General features: G+C 34.9%; 1 protein-coding gene across 1 annotated transcript in view; it reads left to right on the forward strand.

The window, feature by feature from the left end:
• NAV3 (neuron navigator 3) overlaps positions 1-21,568 on the forward strand; it is a gene marked incomplete at its 5' end in the record, with an annotated part of 248,995 nt that overhangs the window by 81,390 nt on the left and 146,037 nt on the right. The window contains 2 exons of the mRNA XM_084205736.1: positions 13,859-13,931; positions 17,269-17,446. Of these exons, the coding sequence (XP_084061862.1) occupies positions 13,859-13,931; positions 17,269-17,446 (251 nt within the window). The remainder of the gene's footprint in view (positions 1-13,858; positions 13,932-17,268; positions 17,447-21,568) is intronic.

Here is a 21,568-nt window from a genome sequence, read left to right on the forward strand (position 1 = left end):
ATACTTTCCAACAAATGATCAAGCTTTTGGAGGTGTTGTGTGGTTTATTATGCCTAGATGACAGTACTGGTCACTCAGTCATCTTTTAGCCACTCTGCATACCTGGTATTTAAAACTTTGGTCTTACAGCAAAGAGACTGCAAGACATGAGGCTAATAAAGTAACACAGAATGCAGTAGCAGTCTAGTTGTTAATTACAGACTAAGGTGGCAACAAAGCTTATCCTGTCTTACCCTTGTGATGTACATTAGAAAGTCTTGACACCCTCTCCCTGCTCTCCTGTTAGAAAGTAAAATATCGAAAAATTCGTACCTCAAAAAGTTTGAGTTTTTTTGGCAGTATCGCATTACTTCCAGAAAATAATACAATTACAGTGTTAGAAAAGGAAGAGAAGGAATGAAAGTAGGTGCCTATTGAAACTACTGTGATCTGTCCAGATGTGTTTTCTCACTCTGCCCTTGATCTTTGCCGGAACAGAAGCTGCCTGGATCTGCTGCAGCTTAGTGTGAGCTGGTTTCCTGGAAAGAATGCCAAATCTGCTTGATTTTACAGTGTCTTTTACATACTCACCGCTTTGGAGTTCCTTGACCTTTATGCACACTAACCCACTTAACCTTGTGCTTTTATTTCCCCTTAATTTTATTCCAGGAACAAACTCTTCTTTGAACCCTGCTGCAAATCCCTTCCACTTACAGCCTCTCTCTCCCCAATGTGCTATTGCTGGCACACGTGACTGCCACGCAGCAGTGGTTCATCAGGTCAATATTCCCTCTCTGAGAATGGCAATGTGAGGGGTGACTTAAAAAGAACAATTGACCCTGGCAATTTTTTTTTCCCTTCATTCTCCTCCTCTTACCCCAATATCTAAAGTTACAGTGTTAGGGAGTTAGAATGTGCTTCCTTGCCTGCTCTTTCAGTATAATTTATGCACTACTGTTGTAATCACCTTATTTTTTGTGAAATGTCAAAATGAAACATGCTGTATTTGTCAGAAAATGTCTCATGTCCTTCACAATCATATCCACAGCCATGGGACCAGATGGAGAGTAGTCATGGATTTTTCACTCATTGGAATAACTGCTCTGGCAGCCTTCTTCTGCTGTCGAGAGCCCATGGATCTGACCACTCTGAAGTGGCACCAGATAGCATGAGGCACCTGAAATTCAGAATTAGTAAAAATTTTGACAAACTTTGAACTGGACTTAAATACTGACGTTAACTCAAAATATAAACTTTATTACAGCTGGTGATCCTATTACAGGCAATGCTATTAAGGTACGGATGGGTAAATTGGCTTAAATTAACTGTAGAACAAGCAACTTATCACAAAGACTGCTTATTTCAACAGCATTAACTAATCCCTTTTCATGTAAAGGCTTTTGATCAAGTGAATTAAAATATTAAGACAATCTCCTTTTTTTTTTTAATGTAACTTGTCTGTTTAAATCCACTGTGACCTGAAACTTAATACATAAATAGTTAGAATACAGTGCAACCATTTTTGTTTCAGCAGAAATAAATAGTATAAATATAAATATAGAAGTCTATCTGGCAGTATCTGATGTGCAGGAATTATTTAAAACACTCCTAGTCTGAGGAGTCTGCTGACCATATGACCAACAGATGACCACATGACATAAATCAGAGGTATACTTATTTAGAATTGAACTTATTTTAAGTTGGCTCAGTGTCTGGATATGTATTCGTCTGGGTAGGGTTCATTTTCAGTGTCTGTCCAAGATATTTTTTTTTTTTTCGGGACAAGGTTATAGTCACTCTCACAAAGTGATCACAAATCTTTTTTGCCTTTTTGATTGTTTATATCAGCTTAAAGCATTTGTTTACCTATGCAGTTCCAAGCAACTCTTTCAGGTGGCATTCCAGCACCAAACCCCCAAAGATCTGAAAGGTGAATCTGAAAGTCTTCCTGAAAATGAAATATATTTGTATATTAGCTTGTAGCTTTTGGCAGTCTTTAATTCTACAACAATTAGTTTATATTTTGTTTAGGCTTGTATTGGCAGCTAATTAGAGGGTTGTTTGAATTATTCATACCTCTTGATTCTTCAGTGATTCTTTGGAAATACAATGGGACTGTGCAAATGGCTTTTTCCTCTAGGGGAAGAAAGCACCACAAGAATTTTCTTTGTCCCTTGGTTTCCATACTTAAGAACCGAGACCTATTTTCATGTAATAGTTCATGGTAATTTTTTTTTTCATAAATAGTAGTTCATGGAGTTAGATAGTTACAGTCTTCTGTACTCTAACTGTACACATAACTAACTAACCAGCATCCCAGCCCTGTGAACTGTTTTGCCTGTCACACAGTTTTTCTCAGTAATTCCTCCCAATAACAACTTTAAATTAGGTGTTTGTTGTTTTTCTTTTGGTAAGAGCTCTTAGTTCATGGGCAGATCAGCAGTAACACTCCAGGGTAAACACATGTGCAAGGGTGTTTTCACAGTTCTTGTATATATAAAGCTTCTATTTAGATTTGTAGGCATAAACAGTTTTGAAAGATTTAGATTGCTGCATCATATGAATTAATGTATTTGAAGATATGTGCCCCCTCTAAAGCCCTCTAAATGCTTTTTTTTTTTTTCCAAGTAATACTGGCAATATTTTGGAACTTTAAAACACTCGACTATTTAAAAAATTGTTTCCTCCTACACTTTACACTTCATTGGCTACAATTGTAAGTGATGTGACAACAAGCCCTAAGTGCTTGTTAAGGCTTCATTATATAGGCTTGAGCACTTCTGATAGTTCTCTTATAGCATTTGGCTGAGAAATCGAGAAAAAAATCTGACCCTGTTGAGCTTACAAGCAGATACCCTACTGCCTTCTCTGGTCCCAGGTGATTTTATTGTCCCAGACCAATAGTCTAGACCCAAGATCTTGTGAAAATGTGGAAAATTCTTACCATAGTCGAGTTCTTGCCATATGAGAAAAGGGCAGAGATAAGCAAGCATGAAAGCTGTTTGGAAGCATGGCATGAAAACATATACAGCATGGCCTCATATTCCCATGTATGCTAAACATAGTTTGAAATGCAATGCTCAGGTGCACTAGCAAAAGTGAAAGCCTGAATGTGAGTCTCTTATATTATTCCTGTGGGTTTTAAAGACCTGAATGGTTTAACCTGAATGGTTTTAATAACCTGTGATGTCAATTCACCATCAGGTTTTCTCGTCTTTTTCTTGAGGGCTTAGATCAATTTAAATAAATAATATGAAAAATAAACATAGAGGAAAACTAGTAACTTATGTTCTCTAATGCATATCTTCCCAAGGAATTTAATTTCCAGCCAGAGGACCAGCCACATAACCTAACCTTAGTCCTACAGAAAACTCTGGGCTGTACTTTTAGAGAGTGCTAGTAACGAGTATTTTTTACCCTTTTTCATTTGATAAGCTCAATATTCTACAAATATTGTATGTTCTATAAATTCCATAATTATTCCCAGGGTAATATGAAAAATAAATCTAATTTAAAAGAACCTAGAATGTTTATAAAATCAAAAGGCCAGATGGATAGGAGCAAATTTTTAGCGTCTCTCCTGCACAAGCTGTAGCATTATGACTTCTGGTGCAGTCAAGAGGGAGGGTTCAGAAAGCACGCAGTGCATCTGGATGGATTCCAGTTGCAAAGTTCAAGAGATTAAGTGAAATGCCTCGTAGTTTACTTGTTTACTTATTTTTTAAAAGATTAATTCTGTCACTGCTTGTACTGCCCTTATTTCTAAAAGCTGCTTTTTTGAATGAGCTGAATGAAGTTGCTATTCATTAAGTAGTGGTGAAGGAGAGAACTGGAATTCTTTCAAAGGTTTAATTAAATCTAATAAATGAAGACTCTGTTGTAGACTCTCTTTTGACCTGATGGAGAGAAGCTCCTCTGTTTTAAAGAAGCGTGCTTTTTCACACTGCACTCCAGTTTTCAGAAGTTGCCAAGTTCCATAAATATTTAGACACTGGTACCTTGCTGACTCAGAAGTGTTGCATAGTTAAAAAAAAAATAGTAAAAAGGCTCACTAGAGTAGAGCATTGCTTTAAGAAACACGGTGTTTAAACACACAGTTCTTTTTATCATTGGGAAAAAGATCTTCCCAGGGTAGTATTTATCTTCAATTTTGTGTTCTTAGTTCATGCATAAGGCTCTTTCATGGTGGTGGCGGCCTCAGGCCTATAGAGATGAGTCTTGAAGTAGCAAGTTATTTGCAGACACTGGAAAAGAATCTTGCCCTGTCTTTTCTTTTGATCCATTCTGCTGTGCAGCCATAAGCTTTCTAAGAAATTTGTGCAATGTATTGAAATACATCCATGGTTTTCTGAGTTCCAACCCAACACTATATTCCAATCAAAAATCCAAAATTTTCTTCTCACAATTTCTATTACAGTAGCTCAAAAGCATTTCAGAAATTGCCATTACTGTATTTTGTGCTTTACAATGTCTGCTGCAGAGGCTACTGTATAGAAATGGGGACAGCAAATGCAGACAAGACAAGAAACAGAAAGAAAGTGGAGAAGCAAGCTCACACCATTATCACACTATTCTCTTATGTGGTGGAGGGTTTTTGGTGTTTGTGGATAGAGCATTTTTTTCTTTTGCATGAAAATGACAGGCAGATGTTCATAATGATCTGTTTGGCCATCTAAAAATTATGGTTACGGTTGTTTTTTCTTTAGAGCAAATTATTCATTAACTTGCTGATGTGTACAGACAGAAACAAACAAACTGTATTCTGTATTTGCCATTACAGAAATTATCTCACATTCACTCCAAGGTTTCCAAGCACCAAGTGGGGAGCTAGGTGAAAAATTTGCAGCACTTATTATTGCTTTGGTGTTCCTGACAGGGCTGACAGTAATTTATGCCAGAAAGGATCCAATTCCCACTGTACCATTTTCTTAAAAACAATACACACCCCAGCTTATGCTTTGACCTCAGTAGTGACCTCATACATTCTTTTATTAGCAGGTCAGTACATATGTCTGTTGAATTCTCCAAGTACTTGAGAAGTTAATTTGTTTTCACATTTCTGGTTTTACTGATCATATTTCATGTTTGGACTGCATGTTGGAAGAATTTGATGTGCGTGTTTCTTAATGTCTATTGGAAAAGGAAGTGGAAGCTATTTCACTTTTACATAAGATTGTCATTTTTTCCTCAAAAAATAACTAATAATTAAATAACTCCAGTGTCATTTCCTAAAAATTTTTGCCTGGGAGGCCTTCTACATACCAGTAGTTATTATTCTCTAAGGTAAAATTCTCCCCAGATGCCTCCAGTAAATCAGTTTTTAATTTGCATGTATGGTCTCTTATTGCAAAGTCAATGCTTATTTTGGAACAGTTTTCTGGAATGAAGCTACATGGTTCCCTGATAGATATTTTTATTAAATGCTCCTTAAATTATTCTATTGCAAATAATGAGGAGTTTGCTACAAAAGAGTTAAGCTGAATGTGTGTGCATGTCAGTGTATTCTGCTTAACCCCCTAAAATGGGTCATAATTTTGAGAGAAATATGGAATGTGCCTTAATCTAGGCCACGTGCAACAGCAAGTCAGCAGAATGCACGAAACATCTCCCAGCAGGACTGTTAACACCTGTTTTGTCTGGGTGGGTTTTCTAATTTACACCACCCATGGAAACTTGACATTACCTTCCAGTGTAGTCACAAGAAGTTATTCCAGTCAGCTGCCATGGTAGGAACTTATAGGAAATAAATTACCAAAAAATAAATAAAATTATTTTTGAGAGCTTGTTTATCTCCCAGCTTTCTCTTTCTTCTAATTTCCCCATTTCTACGAGGGAAACTGAATATTCATGGCAAATTTCACTCAATCTCAGCAGTCTGTGGCCAAGGGAACTGTGTAACATGCAGCCTGCCATACAAGCATCTTCCACAGAAACTGCAAGTTTAAAACTAAACAGCTTCCTCAGAAGAGTCATTATAAGTTTTGCATTACTCTGGGCCACATTTCTTCCCATTGCATTTACTTTTAGATTTGGAAGAATTTTTGTATATTCTCTGCTCTTCAAAGTGTCCTCATTATGTAGTATTAGTAAAAAAAGAAAATTATTACATAGTAATACTTTGTTCACAAGGAATCTTGGTAGAAATACACAACTTTTAAACAGCCTTGCTTAAAATTAAAATCTGTAATTTAGTATGAATACATTTATATGTTAATAAGGACATACAACTGTGACTATGCAAGAGACAAGAAAAAGATATCTTTCTGTCACTTGTGTTTCAACTAGTTTAAACTGCACTATATATATAAGTAATCAGCTTGCTTGTGATAGTTCAATTATAGCACTTTCAAAATGAGCCCATATGAGTCTATTTCACATTGTTCCCTTTGAAACCCTACTCTTAAATTTGAAAAAGGATCCTCGCTTTTAGAATACCTATGAATCAGCTGTTGGGGATAACATACAACATTACAGTGTTGTGAAAATGGTGCGACAGTTTTGCTAGTAAAATTTCTTGATAGCTTTTCACAGCAAGCAGGTAAATCAACAACAGTGTCAAATGGAAGGGAGTATGTGGCATAGAAGGTGTTTCTTATAATGATTGAGGTTACTGATTGGTGCTTTTACTAGTACTTGAAAGAAATATTACCATGTGTTATAACAAAAAAATCATAATTGCATACTTTTTATGGGTTAGATACATTTTATCCCACATGACATGTACAATTATGAAGGCATTAGAGTTTTTTTATATTTTAATTATATTACCAGTTGCACATTTTTCTAAAGAGATGAACAGAATTTCAGATGTGCTGAGCATCGGTCTTACAGTGAAAAACAGGGACCTCTCACTACTGAATATTGGTTAAGCAATCATTTAGGAATCACCTTGACTCCCAAACAGTGTTGTTGCAGCATTTGAAGAATGGATAGGCAGGTGGGTAAGGACACTGGACTGGGTAATCCATTTTTGTATACCAATTTTAATCTGGATGGTGCTTTTGACCATCCAGACCATCAGTTGGACCTTTTCAGAGTAAGTCAGCTATCAAAAACATATTTCTGCACCCAATACTCAGTCTTAAAAAATCATAGTGCATACAGATATGTATAAAGAAAGCATGCTCATAAGTAGTGAGCAGTGTATTGCATTAGCACTGAAATGGAACAAGTTCTCGACTTTTTTGTTGTTTATTTTTTGGTGAAGGAAGTGTTTGACATATGTCCATTTGTACATATTTTAAAAAGGCTAAATTTGGACTGGCCTAGTTTATGAAGCCTATTTTATCAAGCATGGTTTTGATAAATAATCTGAATGATAAAACTGAGGTTAATACCATGGCACTATAGAAACCATGGCACTCTTGCATATTCACTACAGCAAGCATTTTCTATTTCTATTTCACTGTCTTTTTAGCTCTTTGTTTTAAAGACTGGCAGAACATAAATACAAACTAGTGAAACTGGCTGGGAAGAAAACCCATAAGGAACAAAATTACAAAGCAAACCAAAAATCTGGGTGTTTCCCACACCAGTGAGTTGTCAACAAGTCACAATGTGTGCAATGGATGAGTCATTTAAGAACAGAAAGTGAAATAAACTTGTCCTTTTAAATCCCTGAGAACACCTATGGGCACAGCAGGCTGTGAAAGTTTATACATTTGGCCAAAGAATAGTCTGTTTAGGTAGTGTGTGTATGAGGATTAACCATGTATTAGTGAGAGTGTACATGACCAATTCTCTTACTGCTATTAGACATAGGAAAATCAGAGTTTCGGCCATTTCCACCTTGAAATAATTTTCAGTCTTACAGAGCATTCTGTATAGCTAAATCTATATGGAAAGTTTATTCTCTTACCAACTCCAACATGTGCATCAAAGATTATTTTATTTACTTATGAAGATGTCTTGGTTGCGTGCCTGAACCTCTGATCTTTCTAGAGCCTGCAGTTGAGACCAGATCACTGGCACTTCCCCTTCTGAGTAAGCAACCAGATCTCAAAAGCTTGTGCATCTCCTTACATGACTGATTCCTGTTAAAATCAGACAAATAGAATCTGCTTTTACATTCTTGAAATTTTAATAATTTTATGCAACATGTGAATTGTAAATATTTAGAGTTCAGGTTTCTACCTGTGAGGCCTGAATTTTATTTGATTTTGATTCTGCTAGTGCTCCAGAACTTGAAAGAGAAGGAGATGTGTAACAACAATAATATATTTTCTAATTCTGCATTCATTTAAACCCTCCACAAATTGCATTAGTGATGAATATCCATGCAAGAGGAAGATTCAAGTGTATGTTTCTCAACTCGGACTAATACTCCGGGGACATTTAGGAAGAAACATGCTGGTCAAGTGTGTTTGAAATACAGTTATTGTGACACGTACTATTTCGTACTATAATACCAATCTCAAAGGAGTACTATTTATTATTTGCAATTAAAAAGAAAAGAAATGCATCAAATACTGAAGAGTTTTGTGGAGTTTATGTTCACTGGAAAGTGAGTATGTATGTGATTCTCTGGATTTCTGTGGAATATTGTTTCCATGGATGTCCTTAATCAACCATCAGCAACATTACAAAACTGCAGGGAAAATCCTTGGCCAAATTTTATCAGGGAGCTGGGTCAGGAATCAGAATGTCAAAACACACACACGGAACTGTGGAAGATAGCACTGAATGAAGTGCTAACAGAAATTGTTGTTTTACTTTTGCTGCCAAAATAATCAAGAATATTTAAGAGCATGTATGCATAGAAACTCTATGTGGTTATAATAATTTGTTGTTTTTATAAACGTGCCCCATTCTTCAGGAAGAATCCAGCTCAAAGTAGGCGAACAGTAACTAACTTGTGTGGCTATGTGTTCTTGTAAACTATATTGTCATAAACTTAATAAGAGGGAGTTAGTCAAAGAAAGATATTTTTTGAGCTTCTTATGCACACAGAGAAACATAATGCCATGTTAGTCATAATTACGTGTCTTGTGAGCATCCCTCAATTAAATGTATTTTTGCGTGTGAAAAAAGTGTCTTTCAGACAAAGGAGATGAAAACTAATTTTTGGCAACAGCAAAAATAATAGGAATAAACAGACATATTCTATGTGCTGAGCCACTGGTGAGTACATCCCACAAATGAGCTCTCCCTGTAAGTCAGCTGGGTATTAAGTACTACTACTGTACAAGTCCCCCAGTCTGATTTAGTGATTTATTTCTGATGATAAATTTCAAATAGCATTCACTCAAAAGCAGGTTACCTACAACTACGCAATATCAGATTTGTCAGCATATTTCCAATGTATCTTCTTTGCACTCTACCTAATATATTAATATTATCAGAGCTGTGACATTTCTGTTTATTTCTGCATTATCATATGAACTGTATCCCCTTATATATCAGTCTAAAAATATATTGGAGATCACTAATCTATATGGTGTTGGTATCCCAGGTGATTTTTTCATGCTATGTGTAAGAATACTACCAAAAGGATCCGATTTATGAAGAAAACTTAATACATTGTCAGCATAAACTATTAGGCTTAAATTAAAAAGTATCAAATGGTTATCTGCCTGATGATGCCCACTAATTAATTCCTAAATTGTCACCATCTTTGCCAAGTGTATCTTTACCCACAATGCTGGAGGTACACTTCAAAATTTGACGTAATATCCTTGAGTTTTGATAAGGAGGTGATTAGATTTCCAAAATAGCTTTTTGTTACCTCTGAAAAGCAATTTCATGTAGTGTTGATTGGCTTTCAGTGTGGTTAATTGAATAGCTAAGTGGCAAATGTCTATATGGCAATGAAGGTTTATTATATTAATTATTTAACCTATTTATAGTTGTTAAATTTTTTAGCATTGAAGCACTGCTATTCAATGTGCTGCATTTATTCCACTCTTTTGAATCTTTAATATAAAATAAGAGCCTTGGAAAAAAAATTAAAATCAGGGATTGACAGCGGTGGAGAACTTTATCAGCAGCAAGTCTGATCTTGGCAACATGTACCTGTACAAAGAGATTTGCAAATTTGAGGCTCTTCTCTGTAGTGATATGTAAGATTTGGAGACAATCTGTATATCCTGAATTCTGTACTGTAATGAGCTGCATCATCTGCTACAGTACCTTGTAGTTCTCATGATACAACTCACTGTAATGGTAAACATAATCTCTGCTATAAACTAGTTCTTTTTGCAAGCAAAATTCACTACAGAACTGTGGTCACATGTAAGGTACAAAATTTGTCTGGTGTCTATGTTGTGTTACACCACAAAATCTTCAGCCCCTGATATATGAGCAGCACAATTCTACACACAGTGTCAGCTCTAGGAGGAGCTTACCCCAGTGAATAACTACTGTTTATACACGGACTTCAGGAATTCATACCACTCTTGATTGAAACAGTACTGGGGAATGGAAGCTGCTTGAAATCTCTTGGAACTTTTGTAATTGCAAAATTGCTCTCATCTGTGAGTGAGTTTGAAGAAAAAGTGTTTGGGACTGCTTGGGTTTGAGTTCAAAGAATAACTGTGGTTTGCCAGGGCAAGAAGTAGGTAATTAAAGGAATATTTAGAGACACACTGAGAGCTTCAAAATGGGACAATTTTAAGGCTAACATTTTCTAGACTGGAGTGGAAAGAAAGTGCAAATAACCCAAAAATGTATTAATGCATGTCTCATTGAATCCCCTAAGAGTTTCTGAGAGTTGTACAGTAACTGCAGTTATTATCAGAGAACTGACTGCAAGGGTTGTTTTCTGACATTTTCAGGGTATTATGGGCCTGTGAGTTGCCACACCAAACTTGCTCAATTCACAAGTCAAAACAAGACTTTATTATTAGGCTAACAGTGCAACCCCAGTCTATTGTCTGAAAGTTGGCCACTTCTATTGCTTCATACACCCCTACCAAAGGGGTGACTTTGGACTCAGGGCTTCTGTTACACTTCTCTTGGTGAACTCTGAAGCCAAACAGAATTTGCTTTGTAGTTCTGCAGCATACTGAGTCATTGGTGTTACTGGTAATGATTTGTTTTTTCTGAGAGTTTAAAAGACAGGACTTCAAAGACACATGCTGTAAAAGTAAACGCGTAAATGAACCAGGTGCTGTTTCTATAGGATATTATTCACTAAATGTATATGAAGGCTTTGGTAGTAGGCTTATTATTTACTATTATTTGGTACTGCAGATAGATACTGAGATGTTTTCACATTAGGGCTTAAATATTCTCCAGTGAACTGCGATTTTGCTATGTCTGTGGTCTCCTGAACTTCTGCAGAGGGGACATGCCCATTATCAAAAATTACTCGATTAAACTAGAATATGAGTTAGGAAATATTGTTCCAGTTATTTGAAGATGGATGCTACTGATATACTGTACTGATTTTTATTTATTTATTTATTTTTCTTTTTTTTTTTTCCCCTTCTTTTGGCTTCAAGTATACTTACAGAGCAGAATTTCCCATCTTTGAAGTAATTGATCCTGCATTATGGTTGATTTGAAAGTCTAAAGAAACAATGAGCTATGCAGCTAATAGCCCACCAAATCTTCATTTCTTTTCAATTTTTCAGAGCGCAGAAATTTCCATTCAAAGCTTTTTCTTACGTAGTTGACATTGTTTGAAGGTTGAGTAGAAATGTTCTCTTCATGCGCACAATTTTTTCGACTGATGCAGGGGTTTGGTTGAACGTCAGGGCTGAGCCAGCCCAGAGCCTTGCCATGCCACCAGGAGTGGCACCATCTGCCTTGTCCCTCCTTCCCACCTCCCCTTTCCTCTCCCAAGCCACGCTTTACTCCGGCTGGGACACGCCCTCGCCTCTGCTGGCTCCTGGCTTCTCTGGCTGCAGGGGAACTGGAATGACTGAAATCCCTTTGCCTTTTTGCTGGGTGAGTTCCCTGCGCGCAGCCAGCTCCTGGTGCCCTCAGAGAAGCGCTGAAGCCCCGCAGCAGCAGGGCGCTCACACCTGGGAGGAAGAGGAGGTGAGGAAGAATCACATCTTCCTATTTTAGCCGCAGCCAACTTGTGACTGATTTAGCTGTGTCACGTCTCTATGTGTTAACAAAATTACCTAGGTAATTTGGGGTTTTTTCGTGGTGTAAAACTACATAAACGTTTAAGAAAATGACAGTTAGTGCCTGGGTTGCTGCCGTGACTGTGCTGGGCCAGAGCTGGAGTAATCCCATTGATTTTAGGATGGTTATTCCATATTCTAAGCTGTGAAAATTCATGACACCCACCAAACTGATTTATGAAAACTTTATGGTAGACCCCAAATTTTAAATAAATTTCGTTAGTTTAACTGCAGACTTCAAGTTTTGGTTTTCTTCTGTAATTGACTCAGTAAAAAAATTGTTTATCATTCACTGTAAATGTTGCTATGCCCTTGAAATCAAGGTTTGAAAAGACTTCTAAAAATGTGCTTAATAGTGTATTGACCTTTATTGTTGTTGAAGAGCAGATCTGAATATTTTTCAGGTATTTATAAATTTATACATTTATACCCATGGATCAAGGCAGTCTGTAGACTCATCATACATATTTCTAGGGTCAATAGTAAAAAAAGAATATTTATATCCTTTTAACTACTGCCATTTCCAGAGAACAATGGCAGAACTCCAATATAGAAAGATGGCAGTTATTAAAGACTTTCCTAGGTGAGAAAAGATACTGCCAAGGATCAAGTAGCTTTCTTTCAAGGAGTGAATTTACCTCTTATGTTTTGGGGGTTGAAAATCATTGACATGAGACTTTGTAAAATGTGTAAACATTCAAATAAAATAACTGCATGGACTTGAGCTACTGCAGCTTTATGTTTTTAGTGTTGAATATTCTTTATTTTAAAGTTCTCCAATGATAATTGGCATTTAAAATGTATTGTTTGAATTTTGTTTTATTTTTGTGGTCTTAATTGCCTTGAAATAAATGCATCAACCTAAAATAGTATTTTAAAATCAAACCTGTTGAAGCCACTTGAAACATAACACCTCTTGATACATATTTTTTCTGTTTTCATATCAGCATATTTATAGACAAAGATAGTAATTTTTATGTTTATAGCTGATAATTCCCTCAGAGGTCCTGGAAGGACTGGTGTAATCAGCTGAGGATGGTGACTCGAGAGCATTTTGGAGCACCCTGTCTCCATCATCTATTAGACACATGAAAGCAGTCTAATTCTGTGATTATTCATTTTAGAGGCAGAAGTATTATCCTTTTATTGATCTGCATTTAGGCTACATTTTTATATGTAAAGCTCTCTGTGGTAGCCATAGATTTCTTCTAAATCACCAAGAGAAGGCAGCACCATGTTCTTTACTTAGCAAAATCTCTTCCGAGGAGCATAAACAATAAAAAAATTAAACTTCTTTATTGTATTATTTGAGGAAAAAAAAAATTAGAGGAACAACCACTAAAGAAAGTGATACCATTTTCACAGAATCCCACATTATCCCAAGCAAGTACCTTTGCTTACATCATTTTTGCTTACACTTTTTAGTAAACTCAGCTGCTCATATCTACAGACATATATTCAGTGTCCCATTCTCTATGGGTGCTTTCACTGCTGCTTGCTTGTAGTATACAAAATCCAGTTTTATGTTAACTAGGTGGGTTGCCGAGTTGCCAGCATGCCATTCTGGATTGGGCATTTGTGTATTGTTTTTAAGCACCAAAGCAGACAATGAAAGCTTTATCTCGATTCCCCAATTAGCAGTAATCATTCTTGCTAAACTTTGATAAAGAGCTGTAGTATGCAATGAATGTAAAGTATTCATTCCTGAGCAGTTTTTTTTTGTTGGTTTTTTTTTTCCCCTCTCCCAACATTTGAGTGTTTGTAAAATAGTCTTATCCTGCTTGTTATTTCTATTCATGTTGCAGATTGAGAATGTTGATGTCTGCCTTAGCTTTCTGGCAGCCAGAGGCGTAAATGTCCAAGGTCTTTCTGCAGAAGGTAAGAGAAACAAATCATCAGAACAAATAACAAAATTTTATTCTGAAAGCTGAATTTCTTAACACAAATCACTTGCACCTAAATACCAAGCTCCAGCTGTCTTGAACAGCATGCAAATATAGATTAATGATAACAAGTGAGAGAGTTTCCTGTTAATTTTCCCTCGAAATTGAATCAAGAACTGCAATGTTTATGAAGCTTGAGACAATGTTTTAAACCAATATTTTTTCAATGGGATTAATTTTTAATGTTACCTCCACAATATTAGATAGGCACAGAACTTCCCAAGCATACTTTTTTTTTTTTTAACTTGTTCATATATTTTAACAAGAACATAAGAATCTTGCTCAGTTGAATAAACCCAGGGAAGACTATTTGTTTCAGCAAATTTATTATTAGTAGTAATGCTGTCCAGATGAGTCTGAAAATTATAGTATTCCTTTGATGTCTCCTATTAAGTCAAAGAGTGAATGTTTTTGCTGCTTCAGTTATTCTGCTGTATTAGTCACCTTAAATGATTGCATAATGTGGTTGCAACTAAATTAGTAATTATAATAAATAAAAACCATTAAAAATACCAGTCGCCTTAATTATTACATAATATTTCCTTGTTCATGTAAGAGGCAAATGAATTAATAAAATGTGTGTCTTTGTCCTGTAGCAAATTAAGCAGTTCTGCAAGGTGCTGCACACCTTCAAAATCCCTTTGACCTCTATGGCACCTGAAGGTAACAGGTCCAGAGACACACCCCTGTATTTTTATTTTGCTCATAGCACAATTGAAAGCTGGGAGGAAATTTTTTTTTTCCAGAGATGGTAATTTCAGTTGAATTCTAGAAGATTCCTGGAGAGAAAATTTGGAATGCCAACCACTATTTTATTTTTAAATTAACTCAGAATTGCTATCTTTTGCCATGTGAATCTATCTAGGATTTTAAACATGCAGCACAGACAGGATATGTGCTATTTATTCACCTTGATTGTCAAATTGTGAAAAGCTCCCTAAGTGATTTAGGAGAACCTTTGTGTCTACTTGCAGATATCCTATTGCAAGAGAATACTGGAATTTTGCATGCTCTCATTCACCTCAAAGCTATTTAGAACCAGAATTTCTAGAGCAGCCTATTTTTTTTTTGATATAAAGTATGAATTAAATAGCGTGTGAATAGCATGAATTTATTTTATGAGGATACTCATAATTTTTTAGTGTGTTGACATGGTACATGACACATTTTCTGTACTTTTTAAAATCAGAATCTCTCTGCATTCTGCAATGCCTTTATTCCTACTTTTTTTTTTGTTTTGGAAAATAATTCTAATAGGCTATATGCTTCAATTGTGTAGCTTTAAGTTCATATACTATTAAAAGCAATGTTACTACATAAGACTAAGTGCAAGGACTATGATTTAAAATGCTCTTTATTTTTCAAAACCAGATTTTAACATTTAGTGCTGAAGTTAGATTAAAATGAATTTTGCTGTTACACAGTTGGTCATGAATCTGGAGTAAATCCACTATCTTCATAGTGATACCCTTCAAAGTACTGCAGAGGTGTGATTTCCTTAAATAAACCATTTTTACTGTGTGTAATCCTGAATATTACAGTTTTTTAGGGGGAGAAGAAATTGAGTTTCTTGTAATAAGCTTTGTTAAATGTGTCTTGTTACTACTGGGTCATTTATTATTGACCTGAGAGGTTGTGGAACAATAAACCATTAGCTTAACAAGTTTTGAAGATCTCACAACCAGTTTATGACCTCATTTTGACAACTGAACAAAGAGATCTAGAAAAAAAGTAATTTTCAAACCTTGGCTGCCATGTATCGGCTTGAGAGCCCAGTTGATAAATAATTATCTAGTTGCTACAAAGAAAAACAGTCTCCTCCTTTTCCAAGTATATATTTAGTACACATTAAAAGTTTCTGGATTTTTTGCTTTTGAGAAATATTCTAACTTTAAATTTATTCAAATTAGGAAAGAAAGAGTTACTGATATCATCTTTTCCTAAAGATAGTAACAAATATATTAACACAAAATTTTAAGATTGAAATATGTTGAGTGAGCTTGAACAAAGGATTCTTCTTCTGAGCATTAAGTGATGCAAAATTATTAGAGTAAATAAACTAGTGTCATATACTGACTCTTCTCAAACCAGAGCCACTTAAAATGGATAATTATATAGTTTTTTGGGGCTGTATTTAGGATAATTTTTAATTACAAATTTTCTGTATTCCTTGACAGTGATCTTGTAAAAATTCAACTTGAAAATTTGCCTAGGAAAGCTGTGCAGCCCACACAGCTCAGTATTTTGATTTGCAGGGAAGACAGAAAGGTTGTGGCATTGCACGTCAGGTTGCAAGTCTATACGTCTAATAAAAACCTTTCCCGAGGTGGTCAGTGCCAAAGAAAATTAATTATGAGGTTATGAACAGACCTACATGCTGCAGATAATTTCATTAAAGTCTTCTGAGGTTTCTTTTTGACACTGAGGTCCTTTATCAGCAAAGAATGGCAACATCCTTGCAAAATCTTCATCTCAGGCTGGGAAAAAGCTAAAATAGTAATGGGAGTCATAGGGATGCTCCCGGGGTTCACCAGAGCTGTTTTCAGGTAGCTGTTTAGCCTCATCAAAGCTGTAGTTTTTGTCTTCATTATCAGTAATAGCAGTATAAAATAGAAAGCTATAAAATCATGTCATTTGAAAGTTCAAAGATGTAATCCTGAGCATTACAGTGACCTTTCTTAAAAACAACATTCCATTTATTTTCTTCTCTCGTTCCCTGCACACATCTGTATGAATGGATAGGTGCTCACTGACAAGAACCATTGCTGTGCAGTCTTTTTGATTTTTCCAGAACTCACTATTACCAATGTGCACAGAATTTGCTCCAAAAGCAAAAAGAGTAATTTAAAGTGATGAGGTTTGAAGGGATATATATTTAAGACTAGAAAGAATTCAGATTTTTCTGAATGAGCTTTTCATTAATTAGAATATTTCTACTTTGTTAGGACAGGACATTTGAGAAATGTGTCTTATTTAAGGTTGGATATACTCTTGTTTATGACCATGCAAATGACTCATCATGAAGGCATTGTAGAGATAGGTATTTATTGCAACACTGACACATAAAAACCCAAAAATTATAATAAAAATATACTTATCAGTATATTATATACACCTAAAATGTCTCTGATATTACAGGTAAATTAAGAGATATAAGACATAAACATGTATATCTATAGGTATGTACAGACATGCTTTAGTATGACTTTTACAAAACTGAAATCTAAAGTCAAGGTGTTTTCACTTCCCTTTCTCTTTTGTTTTTTAAATAGAAATAAGGAATGGAAATTTGAAAGCCATTTTAGGGCTGTTTTTCAGTTTGTCTCGGTACAAACAGCAGCAACATCATCAGCAACAGTACTACCAGTCTTTGGTGGAGCTACAACAACAAGTCCCTTCAACTCCAGCTGAAATCAGCCAGTCTAAAACACACCAAGATATGCAGTCAAGGTAGGTTAAAAAGTTATTTTTCTCAGGTGTAAAAGCTTTCATTTTTCTGTTCGAAAAAGACAAAATTTTGTTTAAAAAATAGGCTATTTAATTTTTTTTTTTTAGCTAATTACACAGTGGTTTCAATGTGGGTTTTGATAGTAAGCCCACATTTCTTGGGAGTAAAGTTAGAGTAAGAGCAGAGAACAATACCAATTAGTTTTAGTTCCAATTTTAGTCAATTGTAAGCCTTTCTTTTACTTTCTTATTGATTTTTCTGCGCATTGCACAATAAGAGACTGCTAGCACACCATGTGGCTAGTATACTGGTTATTTTCATGTTTTCTTCACATTCTCAGTTCCACATGTAAATGAAAAATTTCCAGTAATCAACAAAACAGATGGGGAAAAGGCACAATTAATACTTTCATTTGTTATAAACTCTTTTTATATCCGCACGTTCTGGTTTTTGAGGGCCTAATTCTATTCGAATGTTTTGTACAAAGGAGAAGGAATAGCCTAAATCTAGTTGTTTTTTTTAAGAGGGCAGTTTTTATTTAGTTTTAAGAAAACAAAGCACTCATTGGAACCCAGTAATTGCTGGATTACTTTGCTTTCAGATTGTATCCCAAAACATTTCTGAAGGTAGTTGCTTGAAGGCCGGTGTAGAAGAATGAGTTTGAAACAGAAATATCTGGTTAAATGGAAAGACTGTTAACAATGTATATTTTAAAGTCAACTGTAGATCTTCATGAAGAGTTTTGTCTGTTGCTTTGTTGGGTTCAGGACTTGTTCCATTCTTTATAACCTTGTTCAAAGCTTTTTTTGTGGCCCTACTGAACAACTGTATGTTGAGAGTGTGGTAAGTCAATGATCTAGATTGGATTCAAAGTATCAGACTAATATATTGAGATTCTGGTTCTTAATTCCATTGATATATAAATTACACTTTGTGTAATGTATATAATATAGTTACTCTCAATGTATGTAATAAACATATTTCTTCTTCAATGGATGAAGACACTTCAGCCTGATAGAAATCTGTATCTTGGAACTAGAAATGTTTTAAAAATATGTTTTGGAGGGAAGTGTTGCTAATAGCATGTGAATTACATAATTTGATGCAAAAATTAAGATCCATGTGTTTGGCTGGGGCATTAGAAGTGAAGTGCTTTTATTTTCTCTGCTACCGAAAATTAATGTCTTTGAAGGTTTTCCCTGTGAAGTGTGCTATTAACATGTAATCTAGGAAATTATGGTGAGGTCCCAGAAGAGTCTGACCATTCTCAGCATTTTCCAAAGCTGAATTTCTGCTTTATGGAGCATATTTAATACTGCATAAGAGACAATAACATCTTGTTATTCAGGAATTAAGTCTTCACAGCTTTAATCAGGGGAATTAAGAACTTAGCCAGCTTCCTATAAATACCTTTGGTTACTGTTTTTTGTTTTTAATTTAGTGCAAGAACTGAAACATTTCCTGATTTTATAATTTATCCATGGTGAATTTTTAATTGCAAAAAAAAAATTACAGTGTTCTTTGTACATCATGACTATTGCAAGAGTTTGTTCAAAAAAGCCTGGATAAAGCAGGTTTTTGGATGATGGTGATTCCACATGGTAAGCAAAGAGGTGTTGAATCCTTTATTAAGCTTTCCATTATAATTCCCTGAGATCTCATGGTCCTTCTGCACTTTTTTATCCTCTTCTATTTTCCTAAGTTAAAACATGCTTCTTTAAGAAGAAGGGAAATTATTCCATGTCCCAGATTCTCCACATTTATGGTTTTGTAAAGTGACATCTAAGGCTGGTGTAAAAAATTTCAACTTCCATCAATGTGCTTTAAACCTCCCACATTAATCTAGGAGTTTAAAATAATTCTTCGATTACATTTCTGTTGATAGCTAGGTTTCAGATGTAAAATATTTCTATGTAAAAAATTATCAGACCAAGATTGATGACATCTTTCTTATCTGTAAACTGAAAGCAAAATTTTTTCTATTTGCTTTCACATACAGAGAAGTTTGCTGCTTGTTGCTATAAAGTCTGTATTGCCTGAGGGAGTTTGGTTTCTTCTATCCATATATTTTTCATTTAAGTCTTTAAGGATAAAGAAAGGTGCCTACCAAAAATTTTTACTATATGAAAATTTTCTATCTTCTACTTTAAATTTAAATACATCTAGTATTATAAGGTGCTAGCAAAACAAGGAGCCCTGGAACTTAGAACCAAACAGAAATACAATTTTTTAAAATACAATTTTCTTTTTTTTATTTGTCAATTTTTGAAGTAATATAAATAAATTAGCATAAAATAATATTTCCCTTCCTAAGAAAAATGACTACATGTGAAAACAAGTTTTCCACCAATAGATGAGCATATATAAACATACACTGATGTGAATTCTCTCTGGTGGACTTACCAACACTTCTTTTCATAGCAGCCATTTATTTCAATTAATTTTTTCCCAATAAAATAAATAATTTGAAATATTATTTAAAAATATTTACCAAAGACCTTTCTAGTTTAAAGGTGCTAATGAGTAAATAAAAACGTCTTTTTATAAAGAAGCCAAAATATGAATGAAGAAAGAAAAGATTACTTTGGTGATATCCATCTTGCCTCTTGCCCACTTTTTGCTGTCTGAAATGTGGACAGGTGGCTTACGTGATTCCTCAGACTGATTTCTATGATTGCTTTCATGTCAGGTGTGTCTCAGCAATAATTAGAAATGCAACCAACATAACTGAGCTGGGAGAAGCTCATGATTTAGAAGGTCCTTAGGAACTGACATGACCGCTCTATGGGACACTTGAGATCTTTAGATATTTTTGGCAAAAAGTAGGTTCATACATATACTGAAACCTACACATTTCACTGTATGGAGAATTTTGGAAAGTGATAAAATCCGAAGTGTGTATTAGTGTACATTCTTCTCACTGTCCATATGAAATTAGCTCAATAGATAATCTAACTGCTGTCAATCAAAACTTGAGTAATTTTACTTTTTTCCTGAAGTGCTGTTGATAAAACAAGCTAGTTTATCCTTTCATAGTAAATGATTATCTTTATAGCTATTTATTATTACACAATTATTGTGCAGGTATGCCTTTTTTTATTACTGTGTTGCGGTTCTAAATATGTTTTTAAAAATTCTTAATTCTTTTTGTTTTCTAACATTTGTAACCTAACTCTGAAAAAGTTTGGTATGCAGAAGCCCTAAGGCAGAAAATCCCTTATGGTGTATTTTTGAAAAAATAATTGGCAAATACACATAACAGAGAGTAGTTTCCATTAAATTGACCTGTGGTCTTTTATTGCCTCGAAATAGTTATTTCAGGAATTATTGAACTATTTCTGAAAGGAATAAGAGTTATCTTATTATTATGGCTGAAGCCAGATAATGAATGTAGCTGCTAACACGTGAATGGGACATTCGTATTTTTTCAATAATGGCAAAATGCTTCAAACCTAATTGGAGTAAATTTTCAAGGGTATTGTGAAAATCATCTTCTTACACCATGGGTACTTTATTTTACTGGAAGACTCACAGATATTTACTTTGCATATTTACCTGAGAAATAAAGATGTCTTTTTGACGCACTCAGTGCATTTAAGTGCATTTCATATCCAGGTGTTTGTATGTGCACCTACATGTAAGCAAAAGCAAAATATATACACTGAAAAGGTGGGTGCTTTTTATAGAATTTATACATTTTCTTAAATCTTCAGTAATCAGTCATGTTGTACTTTAAGTATTTTAAACAATATCTTAGTTTATTTTAATAACTGAGGTTATTTTAGGTTACAATATTCTATGAGAAAAGTTATCTTCTTCATTGCTTCCAGCTAATGTATACTAAGCATATTGTGTAATGTCAACTTTATTTCCTAGGAGGTAAAAAGCTGTCGTATTTTCTTTATTAAACAAATAGGAGAAGGTCATGCCCTTTACTTTTTCCAAGAGAAATACAGATTATACATGGGAGAAGGAAATACCTCTGAGAAGTAATACTGAAAATGCTCAGATAACAGAGGTCGCTGAAGACCAAGAACATTTTGTCTTTGTATGTGCAGGGCTAGCATCTCACTGTCCTAATTTAAAAGACTAGTCCTGCTGGTGATGGTGGTGATGATGATGGT

This window comes from Fringilla coelebs (assembly GCF_963513975.1).
Source record: "Fringilla coelebs genome assembly, chromosome: 5".
Classification (NCBI taxonomy): Eukaryota; Metazoa; Chordata; class Aves; order Passeriformes; family Fringillidae; genus Fringilla; species Fringilla coelebs.